At 33.8% G+C, this 20,703-nt stretch overlaps 1 protein-coding gene and 1 non-coding gene across 2 annotated transcripts; one reads left to right on the forward strand and one right to left on the reverse strand.

Moving 5' to 3' along the window:
* Positions 1-1,268: 1,268 nt before the first annotated feature.
* Positions 1,269-1,375, forward strand: LOC121207917 (small nucleolar RNA R71). Its single transcript, XR_005903012.1, has one exon. It is a non-coding gene; the product is annotated as a small nucleolar RNA R71 (small nucleolar RNA).
* A 7,643-nt stretch (positions 1,376-9,018) lies between these two features.
* On the reverse strand, positions 9,019-11,803 carry LOC107937142 (probable protein kinase At2g41970). The gene is made up of 9 exons (XM_016869967.2): positions 11,713-11,803; positions 11,526-11,600; positions 11,265-11,447; positions 10,519-10,781; positions 10,308-10,434; positions 9,946-10,219; positions 9,725-9,857; positions 9,557-9,643; positions 9,019-9,301 (listed from the first exon to the last, which is right to left on the reverse strand). The coding sequence occupies exons 3-9, from the start codon at positions 11,359-11,361 to the stop codon at positions 9,176-9,178; spliced, it is 1,107 nt and encodes a 368-aa protein (XP_016725456.1). The 5' UTR covers positions 11,362-11,447; positions 11,526-11,600; positions 11,713-11,803; the 3' UTR covers positions 9,019-9,175.
* Positions 11,804-20,703: the final 8,900 nt, after the last annotated feature.

The following is a 20,703-nucleotide window of genomic DNA, read 5'->3' on the forward strand; positions in this document are numbered from 1 at the left end:
TAGGGTCTTACACGAAATCATATAACGATGCCAATGTCCCAGACATGGTCTTACACGTAATCACAATACAATGCCAATGTCCCAGACATAGTCTTACATGTAACCACATCTCGGTAACCTAATGTCATGACATTTGCATCCTACACTATTCCTAAGGTTCGTTCGGGAATTTTGGATATCGAAACTTCTTTGATTCTTGCCTATATTTGCTCATTCAACATTCATAGCAATTCAATGACAATTAAACATTTATAAATCAATTTAAAGGTATTTATTTACATATGAACTTACCTCGTATTAAGGATTGACGTATCAGGTCGACTATTCAATAACCTTCGATTTCCCCCGATCTAAATTCGATTTCTTCCTTTCAAGATCTTAGTCAAGCTACTTGCTAGCCGAACCCTAATGTTCTTCCATGGATTTCTTTTTCTTTTAATTTTATGTTAAGAAAGGTGATAATGAAGGCACATTTTACTTTGTTTTATTTAATTAAACTTAATTCACTAATTACTTAATTAACCTTTGTTTAAACATTAATAAAACATATAATTCAAGGCCATTTATGTCCATCTCCACTATCAATGGTTTAATAAAAATATAAGGACTTCACATTTAATAAATCATTGCAATTAAACACTTTTAACTTATGGCATGCTACTTTTGCATTTTACGCGATTAAGTCCTTTTATCAAATTAAGCATTTAAACGCTAAAATTATTCCACGAAACTTTCACACACATATCAATTTACATGATATAAACACTAAAAATAATAATAAAATAATTTTCTAACCTCAGATTTGAGATTCTGAAACCACTGTTCTGATTTGGTTAAAACCGGGCTGTTACACTCCTATTTTGATGTTGGTTCCCCACATAATACACTAACTCGAGATTTGATAGACAATTCTCAAAATAATGATCTTCCCCACAGTACACACAAGGAACTACTTCATACAGACTTGGTGGCGGAGCTATAAATTATTAGTAGTATTAGCGGTAAACTGTTTTAACATAGAGGAAATAGACGATACTTGAGCTGATAACGAAGTGAGGGCGTCAACTTTATGAACTCCGACTACACGTCTTCCTAAAGCTGTTCGATTTGTTGGCCATTGATAGTTATTGCTAGTGATCCTCTCGATGATCTCATAAGCCTCATTATAAGACTTAGACAAAATTGCACCATCAGCAGAAGCATCTACCATCAATCTTGTATGTGCATTGAGACCATTATAGAATGTCTCCAACTAGATACAATGAGGAATCCCATGATGAGGACACTTACGAAGTAACTCTTTGAATCACTCTCAAGCCTCATACAAAGACTCGTCATCCAATTGTTGGAAGGTTGTAATCTCGTTCCTCAACTTAGCATTTTTGCTAGGCGGGAAATACTTAACCAAAAATCTCTCTGCTAATTCTTGCCATGTAGATATGGAACTTGGTGGCAATGAATTGAACCATGCTCGTTCTCAATCTCGCAACGAGTATGGAAACAACTTCAGCCTCAGTGCGTCTTCAGTCACACCGGCTATCTTGAATGAATCACTCACCTCCATAAATAATCAAAGGTAGAGACGTGGATCTTCTGTGGGCATAACACTAAATTGGCCCACCGTTTGGAGCATTTGCAACATCACTGGTTTCAATTCAAATTGGGTTGCCTCAATATCTGGCCTGCTAATTCCTGGATTTAACTCACTAAAAAGTGGCACAGCATATTGTCTAATGCATCGATCCTTATCATCAGCAATAAGGATAGGATTTCGTACATGATCGGCTTCATTACCTTGGTCTTGATTCTAATTTCCAAGGTCCATCTCGACTTGCCTTTAAGCTGCTCATTCATGTCTTCTTTGTCTGAAAGTTCGCTCAATTTCAGGGTCTACAAGGAGTAAATCAATAATTCGATCTATGCTCATAAACACCTGAAAAAAAATCACAAAATTAAAAAGAATAAGTTAGTAATGTTAGAAAGAAATCAAATTAAAAATAAATAATTTCACGAACGAAATTACTATGGCAACAGCTGACAATCCCAGGCAACGGGCGAAAAACTTGTAACGCATAGGTTTGTATAAGTGTACACAATCGTTATCAAGTAATAAGTATTGAGTTATCGTCTCCATAGGAATTATATTTACGCTAAGTCACTTAATTTGTAAAATTATATTAACAATTTGGTAAATAAAGACACAATTTAGTTGAGAAATGATGATTAAAATATATTAAACTAAATGTAATGATCCCTAATGCAAATTAACCTAAGTATGCAAACTATATGAATGAAATAGATTTTAGCAAAATTAAACACAATTTACAACAATTATAACATAAATAAACTAGGTCAATTACTTTAATTAAACTTAACGTATTATCGATATGCTTAATAATATTCGAAAAAAATTCCATGGAAACTCGATCTTTCATGAGTTTGAAAACCACGTTAGGTCCTTTCGGAATCCTTTACTTAATAAATATGCATTCTACTGATCCTTATTTACGAAGGGTTTCTTAGTATTCGTGTGAGGTAATAGGGACCTGTTAGGTTTGAAACAGTTTGATCACACAAATTTAAAAACTATATAGATAACAGAGCCTGGTTAGGGTTTTATGCAACTTGCAATTTAATCGGGTTAGGATCTAAATTGAGCATGCACATTTCAATTATGCGTCCACTAGATGTCGTCTGGTTAGGATCACTCAGCTAATTCAGGTGCATTTCAATCACATATGAACGAAATACAGACTTGATTTTAATTGAAAACATGATCGGTTGAGGCACAAACATTATAAGCATGAATCTAATAAATATTATTTAATCAAAGCAATCATCCTAGCTTAAATAAAATTAAGCTAACATTGTTGTAATCAAGAACAAAGAACACATAGCAAACATCTTTAAATTAAATTAAAGAAAAGAAAGATTAAACTCAATTCAGAGTGGTTGTCACCCAAGAGTTTGATTGACGAGGCTCCTTCGTTCCTTTGCTTTCCATCTTTGCTGATGGCTCTCCAAGGTGGCTGACCAAGGGTTCTTTAAGAGGCTCAAATGGTAAAATCTTTATGAAAAGATGATGATAGGCGTGGGGATAAAAGAAGAATGCTAAGAGAATGAATGAGGAATGCAGGATGAGGGATGAGGGATGAGTAGGAATGTGAGAATGAGGTCTTATTCATAGATGAGGAGACGGGAATAGTTTACTAAAAATAGGAGTTTTCATCTTTTGAAGCATCTTTCATGGGTGCCCGGCCATAAATGGAGGAAGTTGAACTGATTTTTTCTTGATTTTTGGTCAATTTGAGTGCTACAACAACTTAGGACTGAGACTCGGTCAAGTGCAAATCTTCAGGTAAATCTCTAATTTCTTCAACTTTTCAAGGACCTTGTGCAATTAAACCAAAAAGTGGTTTATGGACAGTCATGTGAAGCCGAATTTTGGGTTGACTTGGTCTCCAATTTGGACGGTTTTGTAATCCAGCAAAGATATCAGACCTGTCCAGAATAAATCAACAAGTTGGAGGACCAAAGAATAAAATTTATTCAATTTAATTAATTAATTTAAAAGCCAAATTATTAATGAAATATTTTAAAATGAATTATTAAATATAATTTTATATTTTATTATTTAATTTAATTATGCATAGCCCAGTTTATGTCTTAAGAAATATAATTTATTCAAATTAATATAAAATAAGCCATTTATTGCATGAAAACTATATAATAAAACATAAAATCACATTTTAATAATTTATATGTCCTAATTTCATATTTTCATAGATTTCATTAATTTATTAAACAATTACTTAGTTTTAACAACAATTTTAAGTAAAAAGGTGATAAATGACATAGGAAAAATCTTATATATTTTTCCATTTATAGCTGTAAATATCTTGAAAGGACTTGAATTTCTGTCTTAACTTGTTGACACACCAAAGACTTGGGTACGTACTTGGTTATCTCCCTTTTCATGCCTGGTCACCAATATAATGGTTTCAAATCATTATACATTTTATTTTCACTTGGATGCATCACATACAAACTACTTTAAGCCTCGTAGAGAATATCTCACTTTAACACCGAATCATCGGGTACACACAATCTATTGCGGAAGTATAAACTCCCATCGTCGCTTATACTGAATTAATTGGTTCGATCATTTTCATCCAGCTTCCATTTAGCTTCAAGCTTGCTATCACATTTTTTGCAATTCTCGAATCTTTTGAAGAAATATTGGTTTAGCTCTCAACTCAGCTAAAATGGAGTCGTCATGCTTGAATGTCAAATGTGCATTTGCTACTTTCAAAGCAAACAAAGATTTTTTACTTAGAGCGTCAGCCACAACATTGCCTTTTCCTAGATGATAATCTATGATTAAATCATAATATTTAACCAATTTGAGCCATCTACGTTGTCTTAAATTGAACTCTTTTTGCATCAACAAATATTTCATATTCTTATGATTGGTGAATACATGGCATTTTCTCCATATAGGTAGTGCCTCCAAATTTTCAAAGCAAAAACTACAGCTGCAAGTTCCAATTCATGAGTAGGATGATTTTTCTCATGCAGTTTAAGCTTTTTGGAAGCATATGCAATTACTTTTCTTTCTTACATCAATACACACCTTAATCTATTAAGAGATGCGCCACTAAACACAACAAAGTCCTTTCCCAACTCAAAATGAGTTAAAATTGGAGCTTCAGTCAACATGGTTTTTAACCTTTCGAAACTCTACTAACACTTTTCAGACCATTCAAACCTAACATTCTTCTATAGCAATATGGTTAGTGGAAGGGTTATCATCGAAAATCTTTCTACGAATAATTCGTCGCACCCTGCTAAACCCAAAAAGCTTCTCACTTTGGTGACATTCTTTGGGGGTTTCCAATCTATAATAACTGAAATTTTACTCGGATCAGTCCTAATACCTTCGATCAATATAAAATGCCCCAAGAATCCCACTTCTTGGAACCAAATTCACACTTTATAAACTTGTCATACAATTGATTTTCTCACAAAATCTATAACACAACCTTTAGATGTTGATCATGATATTTTTCAATTTTCGAATATATCAAAATGTCATCAATAAATACAACAACAAACTAGTCAAAGTACAGTTGAAAAATTATGTTTATCAGATCCATAAAGGTGGTAGGGACATTGGTAATTGCAAACAACATTACCAAGAACTCATAATGTCCGTAATGGGTTTAGAAAGCAGTCTTTATCACATATAATTTGTAACAGCCCGATTTAGACCCTAATCAGAACAGTGGTTTCGGGACCACGAATCCGAGTTAGAAAAATATTTCAAAATTATTTTCTATGTTTATTATGTGTGAATTTGTATATGTGAAATTTTTGTGCTTCAATTTTATTGTTTGAGTGCCCGATTAAATAAAATGATTAAATCGCGTAAAATGAAAATTTGGTGGTTAATTTTAAAAGGGCCGAATAGTGGTTGTTCTTTTAATGTGGAGGATGCAATTAGCCCATTGACTAAATGAATGAATGGCATTAGGCATATAATATATGGTTTTGTTATTATATTATAAAGGTTATATATGTAATTTGGTTAATAAACTTATATTAATTAAAACAAAAGTTGTCATATTCATTATTTTCTTTGTTCATCCACTGAAATTAGAAACAAAAGAAAAGAAATAAAGGATTTTAAGTTTCAGGTCTTTTGATTGGTGATTAAGGTATGGATTTTGTTTTTGATAATTTTTACGTTTTTTATATTGTTGCTAAGTTATCTACAAGACCCATGCTTGGATTTTTTATGAAAGCTTGTAGTTTTTGTTGTTTGATGGTAGAAAATAAAAGATATGTGATAGATTAGCATGTTTTGTATTGGAGTTTTTGATGATTTTGAGTAATTAGGACTAAATTACAAAAATAATAATTTTAGGGACTAAAATGTGAAATAAATTAAATGTATGGACTTGTATGAACACTAGGAGTATTCGGTCTGAGCATGGTGTGTGCAAATTTTGCATGTTTTGTGTTTTGTGCAATTTGGACTAAATTGTAAAAAGTGTAAAATGTCAGGGGTAAAATGGTAATTTTACCATTTATGTGTTTTTGGATGAATTTGATTGAATATTTGATTAAATATTTTAATTTATATTAATTTAGATCAAGAAAAGAGAAAATCGAATTTGGATCGGGGGAAAACTAAAGTTGTCGACTAGCAGTCTTGTTCCGTTTTACATCGTCCGAGGTAAGTTTACAAGAAAATAGACATACTTAATTTTAATTAAATGTGAATTATATATGCTGATTTGTTATATGTTCTGTATATGTATAATTTGTTTTTGATAATTGTTGGATTATGTTTTAAATTACGCTATGTTGTAAATGATATGATTTTAAGATTTGATATTTGATTTAAATTTTGAGCATTGATGTGATTAAAATTTCGAATTGTAAATTTTAATACATATTTGTATGAGTGGTAATATGATCGGTAATGCCTTATAACCTTAATCCGGTGACGAATACAGGTTAGGGTTGTTACATAATTATTTAACTCTAAGCTTATAATATCCCGATCGAAGGTCAATATTTGAGAACAACTTCGCTCATATGAGTTGATCGAACAAATCATCAATTCGAGGAAGCAGATATTTGTTCTTCATCGTTACCTTATTCAACTGCTGGTAATCGATACACAATATGATGGTTTCGTCCTTTTTCTTCACAAACAACACTAGGGCTCACCACGACAATATGCTAAGTCGAATAAATCCTCGATCTAGAAGTTTTTACAATTGGGTCTTCAGTTCTTTCAACTCACTTGGAGCCGTTCTATACAGTGTTATGAAAGTCGATGCAAATTCGAGTGCCACCTCAATAACGAATTTAACCTCCCTTTCAACCAATAGGTTTAGTATTCATCAAGGAATACATCTGTCCTATAAACATAACTCAACAAAAGTGGCCCAAAAGATGTAATTATCATTGCCTTAAAGTTTGACAACGGTAACTGCTTGTGAATTAGAAATTGAAAAGAAATAAGGTTTTATATGACGTGAAAGATCCATGTTGAAGGAAGAGAATGAAGGAGAGAAATCAAACAATGACGAGGAGGTACAAAGTCATCTTCAATTGGGTTGAATGGACAAGGCAGAGCTACTAGAACACTCATGACAAGGTATGATGATCAAAGGAGAGCAAACACATTCTCAAGTGTCGGGCGTAAGAGACAGGGTAAAAAATTACGATGGCATACAGGAGTATATGTGTGGCTTCTGACTGCAGCACTTGGTCAAAATGGTCGATTGAGAGTGGGATATTCAATGGATGGGGTAGTGAGAGTAATTAGGCTTCGATACCATGTGAATTTAAATAGAAAAGAAAGAAGAAAAGAAAATGAGAGGGAAGAAAAAGGTTGTTGTCAAAGGGGCTATTGTTGTTGAAGAGAAAGCAGAAAAAAGAAAGAAGAGGAAAAGATGATAGAAAATTATGAAAAGAATTGCTTGAGTATCCCTCTTACTTGGAGCATATACAAAATAAGGAAAGAAATCTATACAGTCCTAATTGATAGCTTATTTACATAATTACAATCCCTAATATCATATAAAGAATCTCTACATTATGGCATATCATAACAGAAGTTTCTTGGCCTCCTGTCCAATATGCAATAGCCACTCCGAATCGTTAGAACATATTCTCTTCTTTTTTCCTCCAACCCAAGAAACTTGGCAAGCTTCGTCATTTTATTATAATCCTAATCTAGTGGGGTTTCATTCATTGCCTAATGGTGGATTTTGATTCAAGAAATGTTTGTTTTGTCAGATTCCCAACTTGGCTCTGATCTTATTACTTTTATTTGCTGGGAGATTTGGAAAGCTTACAATCTCACCATCTTCAAAGGGAAAACCAAATATCTAATCCAAATAGGGAATGAAGCATTCCAAAATTACTCCTTCTTTCCATCGGCAAATCCACCTTTAACTCTGGTCCAATCCTTTCAAGACTTGATTTGGATCTCCCCACCTGAAAGTTTACTAATGATTAACTATGATATGACTATCTCTTCTGCTTCATCCAAAGCCAAAAGAGCAACACTTGTACACAACCATCTAGGAAGTGTATTGCCAGAGTCAACATACTAATAACTTCGTCTTTGGTATTGGTTGCCAAATCCTATGCTTTGAGGCTTGACTCCAAGCTATTGCACGATCATTTATGGTAGTGGGTTATCTTGGAATTTGAGCCAAAACTTGGACCACCCGTAGGAATCCTTAGCAATCATGTGAACAGTCTTTCACATATTCTAATGGTTGTAATCTTTCTTTTCAGTTCACTCCTTGAAACTGTAATATGACTTGTGATTGGATTGCTAAACTTTCTTCAAGTGAAGCTTGTCCCACAAACTGAGTTCTCAACCATCCGACCAAACTACAATCTCTTTTGTGATGAATGGGAGCATGTTAATAAAAAAAAAGTGGCACCTTCTAAAATCCCAAATAATTGTCTTTTTGGTCCTATAAGTTTACTGATTCAACCACTAGGACCAAATTTCCAATATATAGAAATATAAATTGGATTTTCAAATTGGTATTGGATCAAATAAATTTGCATCAAACTAATTTGGGTTTAAGTCATTTAATTTTGAATTGTTTGGGGTTCGATTGATTTGAGCTTAAGATTCAAGAGTTTTGTATCGGTCATTACATACTCAAATAATCTCGTTAAAATTACTTTAGTTTGAATTGTTTTGAGTTATTTATTTGGATTATTTCACATTGGGGTTATTTTAGTTTGAATTGGTTTGAGTTTAGTTAAGTTTGGATTTCAATCAATTTGAATTAGGATGAACAAATTCAAATTTAAATTGATGTGAGATCAAACAAATATAAATAGCAGATTCAGTACTTAACAGATGAGCAATAACACTACTTTAATGTACTTTAGAACAAAAGAAAAGTTTATATTGCAATCGTTTTTAAGACGATAATATTGAATCTCCAAGAAACAATATAATATCATCTTCAGTCAAAGTAAAACCCTTACAGGGAATTATATTTGATCATAAAATAATGAGATTACAAAACATGAACAAAGTGTTACTACTACACAAACCTTGCTACTGTTTATTATATATGTCGGAAATATATAACATATAATGTGTGTTTGTGTGTGTGTGTACATATTATGACGGAGGTTCTGGTCCTGCTGGTTTCGCATTTAGAAGAGGCTGAAGAGCTTTGACAACAATTGTCATGTTTGGCCGAAAATCTGCCTCATACTGGACACAAAGTGCTGCAACGGCCGCTAGCTGATATAATACAATACCACCATATCCAATTAATATGATAGAAAAAGCCTCAAGATGTAAACTGAACATCTTATAAGCAAAAATCATCTAAAATTTTATAAATTCTTTTTATATATTTTTTATTATAATTTATTAATTTTATAAGATTTTAGAACATATATTTTGTTCAGTTTTGTAAAAGTTGATCTAGTATAAAATGATAAAATATCATGTAAAATTTAGGAAGATAAAAGTAGCAGAAGAGAGAAAGACAACCTTGGCGATTGCCTTGGGTGGGTAGTCATTGTTCAGCTTGGGATCCACACATTGTTTGACCTTGTCTTCACTCAATCTTGGAGTTGCCTGAAAATCATTGTAAATGAGTTGGCCACACATTTTTAATACAAAAATGTACAAACATATACATAGATATAAATAACATACCCAAGTTACTAGACTTTGTTGTCCTTTGGGCATTGTATGATCTACTGGTTTTCTTCCTGTCAAGAGCTCGAGAAGAACAACTCCAAAACTGTACACATCACTTTTCTGTGTTATTTGTCCTGTCATAGCATACCTAAAAGCAAAACAAAGTTTAATTATGTTACGCTAGCATGTCAAGATATCTGCCAAACACGAGTACTTAAAAGGTTCATAGGACATACTCAGGGGCATGGTAACCAAAGGTACCCAAGACTCTGGTGGAATGGAGTCGAGCTGCAGTGTCGGAAGATTGGTTGGTCAAGTTGAAATCGGCAATCTTGGCGACGAAATCATCGAAAAGAAGGACATTGCTTGATCTGACATCACGATGGATTATAGAGGGCTGAACTTTCTCATGCAAATATTCAAGTCCTTTTGCAGCACCGAAAGCTATTTTAACTCTTTCGTTCCATGTTAGAACTGGACCCGGTTCAGCCCCTTGTACACCTTTCCTTCCTAATCCATAAAACAAATAAAATGAAAAACAAAACAAAAGCAAAAGCTCAAAGATATGAATGATGAAACTGAGCGTGTACATATATACCATGTAACACATCATGTAAAGAACCCTTGGTTGCATGTTGATATACCAAGATTCTGTTATTATCCTCCAAACAATACCCCAACAACTCCACGAAATGCTCATGTTTAAGTCTTGAAACCACTGACAACTGACCAAAAAAAAAATCATGGTGACAATGGTGTTAGTTGTAGGTTGCAATGTTTTAAGAATAAAGGGGGGGGGGGAGTGAGACCTGAGAACCGAAGTCAGAATCGGGTTCAGGTGAAGAACTGGTGTCGAGTTTCTTGATAGCAGCAGGCTGACCATCACTTAATGTTCCATAGAAAACTCGGCCATAAGAACCTTCACCAATCAAAGACTTGGTTCCAAAGTTATCAGTCATATTGTTTAACTCATCTAAGGGAATGGCTGGTATTTCAATTGGTAGCACTTTTTGAGGATCCCCACTTTTTGCCGCTCCCCCACCCCTTGGCTCTCCTCTTCCTCTTCCACTCCCTTTTCGGAAATTAAGTAATGAATGAGGAAAAAAATTCATATTATTTTGCATTTTAATTTGAGATTAGTCATTTTTAACCATTATTGATGTTATTTCAAAATATAATCTTGAAGTATGGTTATCAAAATAGTTTTGAGGATATTAAAATCAAGAAAAAGAACAGAAGGTCAAGTTTAGTTTCGTCCCTGTATTATATTTAAATTGAAATTTTTATTCTCTTTATTTTTATTTACAATTATTCTCTTTACTTTAGTTTGGCATTTACTTATTCGAATTTTTAGTTTGGGATTTCAGAATTTTCTTTTAAAAATTAACCATCAATTAAAAGCATAAAATCTTTTAAGTGTATTAACGAATTTAATTAAAACAAAACATTAGTAAAAATAAATAAATTATGTCAAATTAAAGTAACTTAAGTATAATTTGAGAATGCCAAAAAAAAAAAGAAAGCTAAAAAAAATGTAAAGAAAAGAGCAAAATACCAGGACCACCAATTTGACTTCCTGCTCTAGGTGGGGTTTGATATTGATTCGTTGGTGGACCGTCGAGCTCCTCCTCCGCACCTCCGCAGCACGACATAGCTTAGGATGTTCACTTTCCAATATTTTTCATGCACAGAGAACTCTCTTCTCTTCAATTTCAATGCAAATTTCAGATTTTTTTCCCTGCATGGGGATTATAACATAATGAAATTCAAAGCATTTACTATCAAAAAAAAAAACATTAAAGCAATATATACATGCCTGAAAGACACCCAAAGAATGGGAAAAGAAAAAGAAAGAAGCTATGAAAGGCTATTGAGAGGGGGGAGGGGGAGGCTGATGACAGAGAAAAAAAAACAAAATCAGAAACAAAATCTTTATAGGTAAGAAAAACAAAACATAAAAAAAAAAACAGAGAAAGAATTGTTGCAAGGCTGGCTGTTCCAACTTTTCTTCTTCTTCTTCTTCTTCTTCTTCTTCTTCTTCTTCTTTTAGGTTAATTCCCCCCCATTGCTGTGTAATGGTCTGGATTGAAACAGGGACACATGTTTCTTTCATTAGTTTTGCATGAAACTCGGGTCTCTTTATAGTTCAACCGTTAATCTTAAAACTAACCTAATTCTACGTGGATTCACGTTTGCATGTCTCTAAATTGAATCCACCCCCATATTTCCTATTTTTCTTTATTTTCTATTAGTAGTCTGCTTTTTTATACATTGGGTCACAACTTTTCTAGCGTGTGGTATTTCAAAAATCATTTCTATTTCTACATTTGGGCTGTCGATGTTTCTTGTTAATATGATTATGTGAAAGTATATTTAATGACAAATTTTGAAAAATACTATGGGATGAACAATTAAACTTACAACTTTTTAGATAAAAAAGAAGCAGAAGATCAAGAAGATTTTTTTTAAATTAAATATTTGATCGAAACCTTATTAAACCATGCATTCTGGATGGGAATATGACATTATAATTATTAAGATTGGGAGATTTTGTTGCATTTTTAATGATTAACAGAAAGAGGGAATCATTTTCAAAAGTGGGAATCATGAACTTTATAATATTTTAATTATAAATCTTTAAGTTTGGTAACATTAAGGAAAAACATGTCTTCATGTTCTAAACATATATGTGTGTCGTGAAAACAAGCACGTCGTATCCACTCTTCCAAAATTAATTTACAAGTCAAGGACAAGGTAAGCTTTACTTTGCATGCAAATTTCTTATTTCATGGTGTCGACTTTCTTAAAAGATAACGTCAAATGTACATTTGATTTACGAATTTTGCTATTTCGAAAATCTCGGTTTTACTTTTTGGTATTGTATAATGTTTACAAATTTTTTAATTAGATATTTGAATTTTATCGAGTTGATTTTCATAAAGAATAACATTAATTACATTATATTTGAATTATGAATCCAAATATTTGTCAACAATTTCTATTTTCTATTAGAGCTTTTGTGTATCAACATCTTTAGGCTAAGCCTATGTATCTTATATTTATATATGTTAAGAAGAGGTCGTTAAACTCTCTTTTGAAAAAGTCTTTAAAGTGTTGTCCATCGAGAGCTGATGATTTCTTCAATAGTAAGATATTGTGTCCAGAGTGTCTATGCTCAGTGGTATATATCCAAGTTCTGTTTCCTAACTCTGTGAAGAGCCCTTAACGGATTCATAGAGTGGTAGTGCCTTGCCCACCAAAAAAACATGTGAGTATTTGACATTGGCAAGGGTTGAATCCATGCCCTTATTTGACTAGCTAGCTAGCCAAGTGGTATCGTTCTTAGCCACTAGTGCCATATAAGGGCATGGCTTCTAATTGTAATACCCCTATCCCGTAACTGTCATCGGAATAGGTAAGGAGCATTACCAGACAGACAGAACATTATAGAATTACAAATATCACATAGTACCAGACAGACAAAACATTATAGAATTACAAATATCACATAGTATTATCATATAAGCAAATCAACAATTCGTCCCTTATGAAGGTCTCTAAGACCTAAGACATACTTTTAGAAAAGGTCGGGACTAAACCGAACTCGTTCAGAATTTTTAGAACTTAGCAAAATTTCCCAATTCTGTTGAGGTCACACGCCCTTGTAAGTGTGCCTTACACGGGCACCAGACATGCCCATGTAATCCAACCGTGCCTAAAACAGAGCCTACATACTGACTTTCACCCACGGCCAACAGACACGCTCGTGTGTTATGGCTGTGTGATACTTAGCTAGCTACTGACTTGAGCCCACGGCCATATGACACACCCATGTGTCTTAACCGTGTGACCTTAAAAGGCTACTGCTTTGCATACACTGCCACAAGGCACGCTCGTGTTCCCTGACCGTGTGGCACAATGCAGGCTTGGTTTAAGCCAACTTTCCACCCCTTTTTGGGCCATTCCTACAATCAATATTACACATCATTCATGCTACAATTTCCAACCAATTCCATACTTAAAACATGTTTTATCAAACTAAATCTTCATCATTCAATAACATATACAAATCCATACCAAAACACATTAAACATCATATTACAACAACATGCCAATATGCTCATTTCATAGCTCATTTATAACACTCTCTAACTTATGCTTAAACTTATCATTTCTTCAACTTGGCACATTTCAAAATGACCATCACATATAAGGCTATATAACCATTACAAGCATACAAAATTTGGCATTACAAACCATTTACCAAAACTAAGCACAAACATACCATTTGCTAGCCAACTCTCATGGCATAACATATATACATATCAAAGCTTAAATACATAAACATCCTAGCCTATACACGCCATACTTAAAAATATTTACATTATCAAAAGTACCAAAATGAGTTCAATAGTATGGTGATAATCCTTGACAGTCCCCGAGCTGGTGGTAGCTTCGATATCTATAAAACAATTCAAACACAGACACAGAGTAAGCTTTCAAAAGCTTAGTAAGCTCGTACTAAAATCATCTGTGACAGCCCAAAATTGACCCTAGTCAGGAAGTGGTTTCGGGACCACAAAACCGAGTCATAAAAATAATTGATTTCCATATTCTATGCTTATTATGTGTGTACATGAGTATGTGGAAGTTTCATTCTCCAATTTTGCCAATTGCATGAGAAATTATTAAATAGGGATTGATATGAGACATGGTGAAAATATGATAGGCTAATTTAAAATGGTCTATTAATGCATGTTGTGAAAATGATGGGTTTGCATGTCAAATTACCCAAAATTTGAGCTAGTGGTTGGCCATGCTATGGGTGGAAACATGTTGGGAACATGTTGGCCTAGTGAGGTATGTAGGAAAAAAATAAAATAAGGGGCATGGGCATAAAATAATGAAAAGGAGTATGATGAATACAAAAAAAAAATGTGTGTAGTTGTTTCCCCCCCCCCATTGCCGTGAGCTAAAGAAAAGAAAGGAGAAAATTTTTGTTCATCCTTTCTCATCTTCATTTAGCCGAAACTAGAAAGAAAAAAACAAAGAAAAAAAAATGCTCATCCTTTGGTTCATCCTTGGCCAAAAATTTTAAGGAGGAAGGAAGAAGAAAGGTTGAAGAGGTTCGGCCATGCATGTAGCTAGGCTAAGGTATGTTTGATGATGTTCCATGAGATGCATGCATGTTTTAGTTGTTAGCTTGAGTTCTACCTAGCCCATGGTCTAAATCTTGCTATGTGATGGAAATGACACTCGGCCATGGATGCATCATTCTTGGTTGATGTTTGATGTTGTGGTGATGAGGCATGAGGATGAGTTAAGATTCGGCCTAGGTGGAGTTTGTGTTAATGCCATTGCATGCTAAATATGAAGCCTGTTAATGATGCATGTGATGGTGGCTTGATGATTCTTGAACCTCCTTTTTAGCATTTTTGAGTGAGCACATATGTGCATTGGTTGCTAAATGGAGAAGAATCGGCTAGCAAGTTGTGTGCTAAGGCCGAATATAACTTTTGCATGTTAATGAGCAATGCATGTGTTAAATTGATGGAAAGGGAGAGGATGCTTTACTAGTGTGTATATGTGTGTATTAGCCAAGTTTTGAACTTGAAACAAAAGGGTGTTTAGTCAATACAAGTGACCATACTTGTAGAGTGTATTAAGTGTTGAAATCGGCCCCAAAATAGACATGCATATTCGGCCAAGGGGGAAAAATTAGCTAAAATGTTGAGTTTGATTCATGATTCCGTACATATGTGACTTTAATGTCTAATGTATAAATATGGGCTAAGTGCCTTGTGTTCCTCTTTTCGATGCTCAAATGATTAAATCAATTTATTTGTTTAATTAAGCTCAAGAGCAAAGGGGAACTAAATCCGATAAAGGGAAGGAAAAAGTGGTCGAATAGCTATCGGAATCGTTCGACAACACCCGAGGTAAGTTCTTGAGTAAAAGAGCTTAAATTATGATGTGATTAGATCATGTTTTAAGCAAATTAAAATCATGCTCTTTGTGTGGCTATTGAGCCGAATTTGCAAGAATGATAAATGTCTTGTGTTTGAGTTTTGCTAACGAAAATGAAATACGAATGGGCCATGATTTATTGTTAAATGTGCATGGTTATTTGAATGATGTCCGGGCTAAGTCCCGAAGGCTTGTGCTAAGTGACAATATCCGGACTAAGATCCGAAGGCATTTGTGCGAGATACTAATTCCGGGCTAAGCCCGAAGGCATTTGTACGAGATACTAATTCCGGGCTAAGCCCGAAGGCATTTGTGCGAGATACTAATTCCGGGCTAAGCCCGAAGGCATTTGTGCTAGTTACTAAATCCGGGTTAAGTCCCGAAGGCATTTGTGCGAATTACTATAACCGGGCTATGTCCCGAAGGCATTTGAACGAGGAGCTATATCCGGTTAAATTCCGAAGGTACGTGATTTGGGAATGAATGAACTTGCTGTAAAATTCCAGTTAATACTCTCGAAACATCCCAACATTGAGGTATGTTTCGTATGTGCTTGAATTTAGTTGAGCCCTTACAAATAAGTATTCGCTCAGTTGATAAACGAGCTACCGGCCTTTGGCTGAGTTGATCTTTTGTGTATGTACATAAGGGTTGATAATGTGAAGCAAGTACGATATCGTAAATTTGTGCATATGAAATTATCCGTTTAGCTATATGAATACTATACTTTTGTTGTGCTGGAATTTCTTGCTCAAAACTTACTAAGCATAAATTGCTTACTCCGTTTCATTGCTCCTCTGTTTTATAGATTTGGTTCTCCAGCTATCGGACTCGGGATCTTGAGGTCAAAGTCGCCCACACTATCAAAGCCCCCTTTTGGTACAATTTTGGTTGAACTTCGAAATGACATGTATAGGACTACCCGTTTGTTGTGGGTCGTGGACCCTTTGGACTTGTATAAATTTTGGATAGCCATGCGAAAATGGCTTATATGTGTTTGAGTATAATGTTATAAACATTTGGTGTGGATATGCTTGACAAGGATTGGCCACGGGGATGGTTAATCACTTTCATAAATTGTGCTATTTATGCAAAAAGGGCTAGTTGAATCATGGAAACCATGAAATAGGTAAAGTCTACCTTAAAGGCAGATGCTGACAGAAGCAGTGATGTAGATTTGGAAAATCACTAAAAATAGTAGGAAGGGAATTAAATAGTGAATAAATTATGTAAACAAACCTTGATGAATCTACTTTCATAGGAAAGTAACGAAACAATCATACGGACAGTATGTTAAGAGATATTCAGGTTCTCGTGAGACAGGGCCAGAACGGTTTCTGGATTCCCTGTTCCGACTTTGGAAATTCATTATAAATTAACCAGAGATAATTAGGAGTCATACCATATATGTATAGATTCCTCTCTGAGTCTAGTTTCTGTAGAAATAAACGGCATCAGTATTGGAGCCCTGTACAAGGAGATATTCAAGTCGTAATGTGCAAAGGTCAGTGTAGTCGATCCCTGTAACATGGGAGACTTTGACTAATAAACTGTACTAATTGGCCTGACCAAAAATTCTAGAAAAAATATGTAGATGGGCATATGAGTCTAGTTTCAGGGAAAAATCACGAAACTGATTTTCGAATTGTGAAACTCAAGATATGATTTTTAAAGCGACTAGTACGCAGATTGGCAGTGTCTGGGAAATTTTTTTATAAGGGTTTACAGTCTGTTAACACCTCGTGTTCGACTCCGGTGTCGGTCTCGGGTTCGGGGTGTTACATCATCAACATTTAAGTAATTATAATTTCTCAATTCATCTATCAAATCTATACCAACTCAATCCATGAGTTCTTACCAATTTAATGATCTTTATAAACATAATGTCATCTACCACATATGTACCATACTTACCTGAGCATTTTCATATTCATTCATTTTTAATCTCACCTCTTGTTTGAATACTTTAACACTTTCCAAAGATCGCCACTGCTTTAAATATTCGCACACTTAGCGCTTAAAGGTTAGCTGACGCTAGAAGGATTCTCTCACACTTAGTGTTATTTCAATTAACCGAAACTAAGTCGGTATCTCACACTTAGTGGGTTATATAGCCGAAGCTATTCCAAATCACACACTTAGTGCCATTTGTAGCCGAAGCTATATTAAACTGCACACTTAGTTCCAAGCATAGTCGAATATCATTATGCTCAAATCGTAATCAAATATCTATACAATCTATGTATTACCATCTCATTAAAACATAGCTTTAACATCATTTATAACATACGAACTTACCTCGTACTCGAGATTTGTGGACGCAGACTGTTTATTCTACAATCTTCGATTTCCCTCGGTGTAAGTCTAAATTCCTCTTTTCTTGATCTAAATGTATTCAAAATTAACCCCTTTTATTCACCAAATCATTCAAAATAATCCATATGTATACAATTAGGGTATTTTGCAAACTAGCCCTCACATTTTCACATTTCGACACTTTTGTCCCTATTTCTCAAATTCACAAAATACACATAATTTGCATATACACAAGCTTAGCCGAATCTCCTAGATCTCATACAAGTCCATACATTTCATTTATTTCACATTTTAGTCCCTCAAAATAACATCTTTGCAATTTAACCCAAATTGCTCAATTTCATCAAAAATTCAAAGACAGAACATCTAAACCCAACATCAAACTCTCATAATTCATCAACTAACATCACAAAGCCCATAGTTTTATCAATGGCACATTTTAAAATCATCATAAAAATCAGAATTTGAGGCATGGGTTTGATAGTATAAGAAACAAGAATTACAAAAATGTAGAAATTATTGAAAACCAATCAAATTACATACCTCAATCAAGGAAAACCAAGGCCGAACCCTAGTGTTCTTTTTTTCTTTTCTTTTGTCTTCAATATTCAGCTTGCATGGAGAAATAAGGAACAATTTCATGCTTTGTTTTATTATTAATTAACATGAAATCTAAATGACCATTTTGCCCTTTCATTCAACCATTAGAAATTCACCTAACACATGCCCTTTTATGACCATTCAAACTTCCAATGGTTAAATAACCACATAAGGACCTTTCAAATATAAAGCCAAGTCAAATAGGCACTTTTAAAAACTAGCACACAAGTTTTATCTTTTTCGCGATTAAGTCCTTTTTACAAATTAAACACACAAACAGTTAAATTTCCACACGAGACTTTCACACATGTCAATTCACTTATAATAGGCACAAAAAATAATATTAAAATATTTTTTTGACTCGAATATGTGGTCCCAAAACCACTATTCCGACTAGGGTCAAAACTGGACTATTACACTAACCCTACTAGGGCTAAATGCTCATGTTTCCTTAGTTGGAGAGGCGTTCCCATTTCGTGAACTCGTCGAGGGCTCACCATAGAGTCGAGAGACAAAATTTGGGTATAAAATCGAGCATAAACATCTTAGGCACAATAGCTCCACCATTGACAGGCCCGCCGGCTCTCAGTGGACACTACTTCGAAGACATCTCCAAGAGAGAGTCCAACCTCCCCTCAACTATAACTATAATTATGTTTATTTGAATTTGAAATAAATTACACTTAAACTTTTAATTCAACCTTTTTACCAATTTATCATTTGATTTTAAGATAAAATTTCTATAAATATATGTTTACATAGGGTTTTTTTTATGCACTCACATCATGTATGTGCCATAATCTAATCATTATAATATGCTTGACTAAGTGAGCGTCACCTGTCAATCGAGTCTGAATTCAATTGTGAAATTACCAAAAGCTAGCCCATTTATTTTACAATGCAACAAATAGTATTTTGAGGATATTTATTTCTTTTTATATTTTTATAAATCTAGAAAATATATATATACATATTGTATGGGATGTAACGACCTAGTTTCCAGTGGTTTTAAAAATTGTGTTTTTGATATCTCAATTCCGTAAACCGAGTCTATAAATATTAAATAAAGATATTTACGGGGTTATTATAGAAATGAATTAAATTTTGGATAGTCAATTTAGTCGAAATTGTGGTTAATTAGGACCTAGGGACTAAATTGTAAAGTTTAATCGCTATAGATTGTTAATTAGTAAATGGTTTGGAGACTTAAATTGCAATTAACCAAAGGTCCAAAATACCAATTAGACCATACTCAAATTAGACTTAGTGGACAGTATGATGATATTAGATTAAAATAAGTAAAATTTAAGTTAATCATAATTAAAACATAATTAACTAAAATTAATCAAACTTTAAACCAAGTATAAAAGTGTGATTTCGATGGAAAGAAATGGAAAAAATCACCTTTCTTCTTCACCTAAACCGACCAACATTGTTGTACTAAAGAAACCTCCCAAGTTTAAAACATTCAGTCATAAATTGGTAAGTTCATTTAGGTCATTTTCTTGTAATTTTTGCAGATTTGAGGTTATGGGAGTTTGATTTAGCTAGCCCATGTACCAATTTGAGAAAACTGTTAAAGTTTTAGACAGTTATCATTGTTCAGAATTGGATGAAATTGGCGTGAAATTGCTAGAAGTTAAGCTTAGATTAAAAAAGGACTAAATTGTAAAGCTTAATAGTTAGTTTTGTACATCAGGGACCAAATTGAAAAATGTAAAACTATCATAAAATTTTATTACGAGGTCTCTAATGAGTAATTGTGAAAACTGTGAAATCAAACTTCAATCTGAAGCTTTAGATTGAAAGTTAAGTTTGTCCCAAGTTTAGGGACTAAATTGAATGAATTGTAAAATATGCTTGATATTGTGATTGGTTCTTATTTGAATAAGATTTGATAATAGTATATGTCTTATGGATTTATTTAGCTAACATTGACATGGAACTATCGAGATAGAAATGAAAATCAAAAGTCGTCGACGAATAGCTTGAAAATTCGGTTTGTATTTCTATGATTCGAGAACCATTTTATTTTCTACATGTTCATGCCATTTTGCATAATATGACATCGAGGCTAGTTATCACAGGTTATTTGAGCTGAATTGATATGA

Source organism: Gossypium hirsutum, chromosome A01 (assembly GCF_007990345.1).
Source record: "Gossypium hirsutum isolate 1008001.06 chromosome A01, Gossypium_hirsutum_v2.1, whole genome shotgun sequence".
Classification (NCBI taxonomy): Eukaryota; Viridiplantae; Streptophyta; class Magnoliopsida; order Malvales; family Malvaceae; genus Gossypium; species Gossypium hirsutum.

Coding starts and splice junctions, on each gene's coding strand:
- LOC107937142 (XM_016869967.2), bottom strand. CDS start 11,361: ATGTCGTGCTGCGGAGGTGCGGAGGAGGAGCTCGACGGTCCACCAACG. Junction 10,782..11,264: donor AAGTCAAATTGGTGGTCCTG/GTATTTTGCTCT, acceptor ATTTCCGAAAAG/GGAGTGGAAGAGGAAGAGGA. Junction 9,858..9,945: donor TTTGGTTACCATGCCCCTGA/GTATGTCCTATG, acceptor TTTTGCTTTTAG/GTATGCTATGACAGGACAAA.